This window comes from Hydra vulgaris, chromosome 15, assembly GCF_038396675.1.
Source record: "Hydra vulgaris chromosome 15, alternate assembly HydraT2T_AEP".
In the NCBI taxonomy this organism is placed as follows: Eukaryota; Metazoa; Cnidaria; class Hydrozoa; order Anthoathecata; family Hydridae; genus Hydra; species Hydra vulgaris.
In genome coordinates this window covers 51,199,316-51,207,397 of record NC_088934.1, presented here as the reverse complement: position 1 = coordinate 51,207,397, position 8,082 = coordinate 51,199,316, and the positions used below count along the sequence as shown (strand labels likewise).

Below are 8,082 nucleotides of genomic sequence, written 5' to 3'. Positions count from 1 at the left end.
ATCTCCAATTTGGAAAGGTATAAGAACTCCTATATTATCAAAGAGAAAACTTGAATATGGAACTGGAGTTAAAAGAACAAGAATACAAACTGTAATTCTTTCTAGTGATCCTAATGCTCTAGTTGAGATGCTTGAGTTACGTATAGCTGCATGGGAAGCAGTTAATAGTTCATCAAGAAATGAAGCTGTTGCAATTACCGATGAATTATTAAGACAAGGTGTATTAAGTAAGGGTAAGTATGAAGCAATACAGAATACTCTTGCAATATAAAAAAAATTTTTTCCTTATTAAAAATGATCATTGTTCAAAATAAAAGATTTGTGAAAAAACATGTTATTAGTGGTAGTGGATTTTTTGATACTTTAAGAGAAATGTTTAGACGAGCAGCAGCATCAAATGTAACAAAAGTATCATCAGCTATGCTTAAAAAGCTTGCAGCCACTGATTTAAGAAAAACTGCAGCAACTGCTGCTAAATCAGCAGGAAAAGAACTTGCAACATCAGCAATAGAAGCTGCTAAAAATGTTACAATTGAAAAAGGAAATAAATTTATTAATAAAGTAGCTCCAAAAGTAAATCTTTGTAAAAAAAGTGAGGATATATTATCAAAATTAGCAAAGTCAGGAGATGAAGCAGTAACAAACTTAAATAATATAGTTAATGGAAGCGGAGTAAAGCTATCACGTAAGAATACTATTAGAATAGAGGATATAGTTAAAAAGGGAGAGGCCTTCGGAGTATATAAAAAAAAAAAACTTTTTCTATTATAAAAAATGACAACTTCTCAATCAATTTTAAATATTACAGAAACACCAATTGTAGATGAATCAATTGAAAAATATTATTATCGAGATTATTTAGATTAGGACGAGATCCAGCATCTCGTCCTAATCTAAATAATACTGGAAATATTATAATAAATATTGAACAATCCGATTTATATTCAGTACCATCTGATGCATATCTGCTGTTTGAAGGAAGACTTCTTAAAGCTGATAATACAGCTTATGCTAATGCAGATGCAGTAGCTCTTACAAATAATGGCATTATGTATCTATTTAGTCAAATATCTTATCAATTATCTAATCAAGATATTGAAGTAGTTTTTATTCCTGGAAAAGCAACTACAATGTTAGGGATGCTTAAATACCCGAACGGTTATCAATTAGCTCAAGGGTTGAATCAATTTTGATATAAAGATTCAGCATTAACAGCAGTCATTGCAGAAAACACAGGATTTGCAGCAAGACAAGGATACTTGATTCAAAAACCAACTGCAAAAGGTACATTTTCATTTTGCGTACCTTTAAAGCATATCTTCGGATTCTGTGATGATTATGATAAAGTTATTTATGGATTTAAACATACAATATTTCTTACTAGAAAATCTGATGATGATGCTATTTTTAGAGAAGCTACTGTAGCTGCTGGAAAAGTAGACCTCCAAAGAGTGACATTGTTTATGCCGCATGTACAACCAGCTCTAGCACAACAAAATAAACTTTTAAGTATTATAGCATCTAAAGAAACAATTCCAGTTGCTTTTAGAACTAGACAATGTGATAGTTTAGAAATCCCACAAACTCTATTAACTACTTGGAAACTTAGTGTAAAAACAGCTAGTGAAAGACCAAGATATATTGTTGTTGGATTTCAAACAAATAAAAATGGAGATCAAACAACTAATCCAGCAATATTCGATCATTGTGACTTGAAAAATATTTACGTTATGCTAAGTTCTGATAAATATCCAGTAACTGATTACAGCTTATCATTTCCAAATCAACAATTCTCAAGAGCTTATAGAGATGCATCTGTATTTAGTGAAAAATATTATGGAATGAACGAGTTGATTACTCAAAGTAACATACAACCTCTTGATTATAAAGATTTGTACCCTATATTTGTTATTGATGTAAGTAATCAACCAGAAAGATATAAATCATCAGTAATAGATATACAAATTAAAATGAACTTTAATACAGCAGTTCCTCAATATACGATAGGATATGCTGTAGTAATATCAGATAAATTAGTGAATTTTAAATCAGATGGAAGTAAATTAGACCTTATCATCAATTAAAAAATGATATAAATAATTTTTTTTCTTTATATAATAAAAATGTATTATACAAGGACAGCATTGCAAAATTTATTAAAAGAAAATAACATTTCACATTATTAAATATCATATTTAATATTGTGAAAATAACATTTCACAATATTAAATAACATGTCACATTATTAATGCATGCTATAGATAATGGATTGATTGATAAGGATGCAATCATGTCAAAAGCAACAGAATTAACTGATGTGAAAAGACCTATTGGAAGACCTAGATTAAATAAAGTAAAAGAAGTTCGTGAGAGAAAACCAGTAGGAAGACCTAGATTAAATAAAGTAAAAGAAGAAAAAGAAAAAAAAGAAATTGATCCAAAATATGAAAGATTAAGAACAATTAGGAAAGAACCAGTCACTATTAAACTCACAAACATAGAAACAGGAGAAGAAATAATATATAAATCATTATATATGGCTATGAAAGAAACTGGACATGGATTTGGTTATTTTGAATTACGTGATGGAAAGATTGAGGATGGTTATAAGATTGAAGTACTCAATTCTAAAAAATTAAAAAAAATCTAAAGATTTTTGATGTGCTAAAAGCGCTTAAAAAAAAAGATTGATATATAAAAATGGGAGATAAAGGTATGGAATTTTATAAAATGTTTAAACCAACTTCATGTCAATTGTATTGGAAAAAATCAAATGGATTTGTGTAATCTACTTCAGATCCTTTTGAAATATGCGAATCTTACAAAACCGCTATAAAAAGACCAAAAAAATAATATTAAATTTATAAAATATTAAATTTCATATGATCTTATCATATAAAATTTTTGATAAGAAAAGTTTTTTTTTTGAAAAAAATGATATAAAGAAATTTCATTATTATAAAAAATAAAAATCTTATGGATATAAAAATCGAAAACAAAACGGTAAAAGAATTAAGACAAATCGCCAAAGAGCGAAGAATTAAATATCACTATACAAAGCCAAGACGCGCACTTATTAATGAATTATCGCAATTAACTAATTCACAGGAGCCTATTAGACCAATTCCTGCTCCACGTCCAGATGTCCATCGTCTAGATAGATATGTTCCTGTAGGCATAAAAATGGAAATGAATAGCAAAAAAGTAGAAGATTTAAGACAAATCGCCAAAAATCAAGGAATTAAATATTACTATACAAAGCGAAAAAGTGATCTTATTAATGAATTATCGCAATTAACTATTTCACAGGAGCCTATTAGACCTATTCCTGCTCCACGTCCAAATGTCATGCATCCTGATAGATATGTTCCTGATAGATATAACTCTGTAATTCAAAGACCTATTCCTGCTCCACGTCCAAATGTCTTGCATCCTAATAGATATGTTCCTGATAGATATAACTCTGTAATTCAAAGACCAATTCCTGCTCCACGTCCAAACGGCCATTCATACAATAGCCAATTTAATACTACTAGAAATGTTAATCAAAGGCATGTGCCTGTTAGACCAATTCCTGCAACACGCACAAATGTCATGCATCCCTCTAGACAAGTTCCTGTAATTCAAAGACCAATTCCTACACCACGTCCAAATGTCATACGTCCTTCTAGACAAGTTCCTGTAATTCAAAGACCAATTCCTACACCACGTCCAAATGTCATACGTCCCTCTAGACAAGTTCCTGTAATTCAAAGACCCATTCCTGCACCTTGACATAAAAATAGGATAGATGAACAAACTTTATATCTTATAAATAGCTATAACGACTTAGTAGAGATGGTTAAGCCATATATACCAGATCAGATTAAAAAAAAATTAGAAGAGACAAAATCTGAGATTAAAAAAAAAACAGAGCCAATAAAGCCTCCAATAGATACTAAAAAACAAGTTGAGTTTAAGTTAACTCAAACAGCTATTAAGAATGTGACAAAACAATATTCAGCTAAAGGTATAAAAGGATATGATCTTGAAACTTTTATGAATGTTGCTAAAAATAGTGCAATTAAAGTACTAAATGAAAATAGAGGATCTAAAGTGAATATAGTTGCCACTTGTAAAATGGTAAAAACTAGTATTTTAACTGGAGACGTTATAATTGTAACTCCTAAATTTGCATCGAATAGTACAGTTATATTAGAAGCTACAAATTTAGATGAACTTTATGAAACATCAAATTCTAAAATTTTTGAAAATTTATCATTGTTTCAACAGGAAGGATCAAACTGGACATTTGTTTCTATTAAAAAAATAGATATAAATATTATAGAGTATAATCCACTTAAAGCTAAATCTTATATTCCACTTGATAAAAAATTAACAGCTAAAAAAGCAATCATTAATATGCAAAATGAAGATAATCAATGCTTTAAGTGGTGTATAGCTAGATTTTTAAATCCAACAGATAATCATCCTGAAAGAGTAGATAATGGTCTTATAACTCAAGTTGAAAAAATAAATTGGGATAAAATAGAACTTCCAGTTTCATTAAAACAAATTGATCTATTTGAGAAAATCAATCCAGATGTAAGTGTGAATGTATTTGGGTATGAAAACTTTCATGTTCATCCTTTGCGATTATCACATAATAGTGGTCGAAAACATTTAATAGATTTATTGTTAATAACTGGTGATGAAACCACTCCGAATGGATCTGAAGTATCTAACCATTACTGCTTGATAAATAATTTAAGTAGATTACTTTCAACGCAAACATCAAAAAGAAATGGTGCAACTCACTATTGTAGAAATTGCTTATTAGGATATAGTTCAGAAGAATATTTATCTAAGCATAAATTGTATTGTGATGCACATGATTCAGTTCGTATTGAACTTCCAAAACCAGGAACAACAATGTATTTTAAACAGCATTATAAATCGATGAAAGTACCCTTTGTAATATATGCAGACTTTGAAAGTTTTATTAAACCTATCAATACTTGTACTCCCAATCCAAATGAATCCTATACGAAGCAGTATCAAAAACATATACCAAGTTCATTCTGTTACTATATTAAATGTTATAATCAAAGTATATACAAAGATAGATTAGTAACATATACTGCAAATAGTGAAGAAGATGATATTGTTCAAATATTTATAGACTATCTACAAGAAGATATTATAAAAATTTGTAATGAAGTAGATTTTAAGAAGCCTATGATATTTACAAGTAAAAACAAGAAAGCATTTGATGCAGCAATAAAGTGTCATATTTGTGAAGAATATTTAGGAAAAGACAGAGTGCGAGATCATTGCCATTTAACTGGAAAATACAGAGGTGCTGCTCATAAAATTTGTAATTTGACATATAGGGTTCCAGAGTTCTTCCCAGTACTATTTCATAACTTATCTGGTTATGATAGTCACTTATTCATAAAGAAGTTATCAGGAGGTAAATTAAGTTGTATACCTAACAATGAAGAAAAATATATCAGCTTTTCTAGAGAGATTAAAGTTGGAGAGTATATTGAAGAGGATAAGACTGTTGATATTAAACGAGAGATTCGTTTCTTAGACAGTTATAGATTTATGCCATCTAGTTTAGATGTCTTATCAAAAAATCTAACAAAAGAGCAATGTAAAAGTATTGGAGAATTTTATAAAGGGAAACAAATAGATTTGTTAATGAAAAAAGGTGTATACCCTTATGATTGGGTTGATTCTATTGATAAATTTAATGAAGAACAACTACCTCTTAAAGAATCATTCTTTTCTAAATTAAATGATGAAGGAATTAATGATGATGCTTACGCACATGCGCAAACTGTATGGAAGGAATTTAAATGCAGATCATTTAGAGATTATCATGATTTATATAATGTTTCAGATGTACTTTTACTATCTGATGTCTTTAAAAATTTTAGAGATGTTTGCATGAAAAACTATAAGTTAGATCCAGCTTGGTATTATACATCACCAGGATTAGCTTGGGAGGCTGCATTGAGAAAAACAAAAGTAAAGTTAGAACTGTTGAGTGATTATGATATGATCCTCATGATAAAGAATGGATAAGAGGTGGAATCAGTACGATATCAAATAGATTAGGAAAATCTAATAATAAATATATGGATAATTATGATGAAACTAAACCATCACAATTTATCCAATATCTAGGTGCTAATAATCTATATGGATGGGTTATGAGTAAACCACTTCCCACACATGGATTTGGTTGGATGGATGAAAATGAATTGAAAAGCTGGAGATCAGTTCCATGTATACTTGAAGTTGATTTAGATTATCCAGATCATCTTCATGATGAACATAATGACTATCCACTTGCTCCTGAAAGAGTCAAAGTAGATAAAGTTGAAAAACTTATACCAAACTTGAATAATAAGAAAAATTATGTGGTACATTATACCAATCTTAAATTGTATGAAAGATTAGGATTAAATATAACAAAAATCCATAGAGGAATAAGCTTTGAAGAAAGTGCATGGTTATGTGATTACATTGAACTGAATACTAATCTTAGGACTAAAGCAACAAATGAATTTGAAAAAGATTTCTTTAAACTCATGAACAATTCAGTCTTTGGAAAAACAATGGAAAATATTGAAAAAAGAGTTGATGTAAGGTTAGTCACAAACAGAGATGAAGCTGTTAAATTAGCATCAAGACCAAACTATGAAAGTAGGACAATATTTGATGAAAATTTAATAGCCATTCATATGAAGAGAACCAAATTAAAGTATAACAAGCCAATTTACTTAGGAATGTGTATATTAGATTTGAGCAAAACTCTAATGAATGAATTTCATTATGATTATATAAAGAAAAAATATTCTGATAAAGCCAAACTCTTATTCACAGATACAGGTTCATTAGCATACGAAATAAAAACAGAGGATTTTTATGAAGATATTAAAAACGATATTGAAAGTAAATTTGATACTAGTGAATTTGTTCCAAATCATCCAGCAATTAATAACGGATTTAAAGTTGGATTAAATAAAAAAGTACTTGGAATGTTTAAAGATGAAGCAGGAGGAAAACAAATTGAAGAATTTGTAGGATTAAGATTCAAGATGTATTCATACAAGATGAACGGAAAAGAAAACAAAAGATGTAAAGGAGTAAAAAAGAATGTTGTTAAGAACTACATAACACACGACGATTATAAAGATTGTTTACTTAATAGAAAAGATCACATTAGGAAAATGAATATTATAAGATCACATGCACATGAAGTTTATACAGAAGAGATTAATAAAGTAGCATTAAGTGCAGAAGATGATAAAAGCGTCATATTAGAAGATGGAATTCATACATTGGCATATGGTCACTATATATTAAGAAACAATACAACAGAACAAGATGCAGAACAGGAACCAGTAGAACAGGAACCAGTAGATTGTGAAGAAGATAAAAAATTAAATATACTATGAATCGAAATTGTGGTTAGATTAATGCTTAAAATAATAAATTAAATTGTGGTTAGATTAATGGTTGAAATAATAAATTAAATTGTGGTTGAATTATTGGTTGAAATTGTTGTTAAAATTGTGGTTAGATTAATGGTTAAAATAATAATTAAATTGCAGGTAGATTAATGGCTAAAATTATTGTTAAAATTGTGGATGAATTAATGGTTAAAATTGATCTTAAAATTGTGGATGAATTAATGGTTAAAAACGGCATGGCCCAGAACTCTCAATATATACTACTTACACAGATCGAGTGCTCTTACATGTAAACTCACATTTGATGTATGCACTTTATTTGATGTATGCACACTCTGCGGAGTGCGTATACATCAAATGTACCTGTACACACCCTAAATGTATACACACTCGGTAGTATAGTGTATACACGTATATACATTCTATTCCGTATAATGTATATACAAATACACACTCGGTAATGTGCATAAATCGACTACAAAGAATAAAATCGAAGAAATTAACTTGATATTTCATTAACTTAGTGTTTAATTTATAAAAACAATTAATTTTTTTTTACTTTATAGAAGTGAAAGTAAAAGTCTTCTCATATAAATTTTTTTTGTTAAACTTCTTT

The 8,082-nt window shown here is 28.9% G+C and overlaps 1 protein-coding gene across 1 annotated transcript; it reads left to right on the top strand.

Moving 5' to 3' along the window:
• Positions 1 to 3,837: 3,837 nt before the first annotated feature.
• LOC136092034 (uncharacterized) lies at positions 3,838 to 6,072 on the top strand. The gene has a single exon (XM_065819755.1). It carries the CDS (start codon positions 3,838 to 3,840, stop codon positions 6,070 to 6,072), a length of 2,235 nt encoding a protein of 744 aa, XP_065675827.1.
• The last annotated feature ends 2,010 nt before the right edge of the window (positions 6,073 to 8,082 follow it).

Excerpts from the sequence above, each read along its gene's own strand:
- LOC136092034 (XM_065819755.1), top strand. The coding sequence starts at position 3,838 with ATGGTTAAGCCATATATACCAGATCAGATTAAAAAAAAATTAGAAGAG.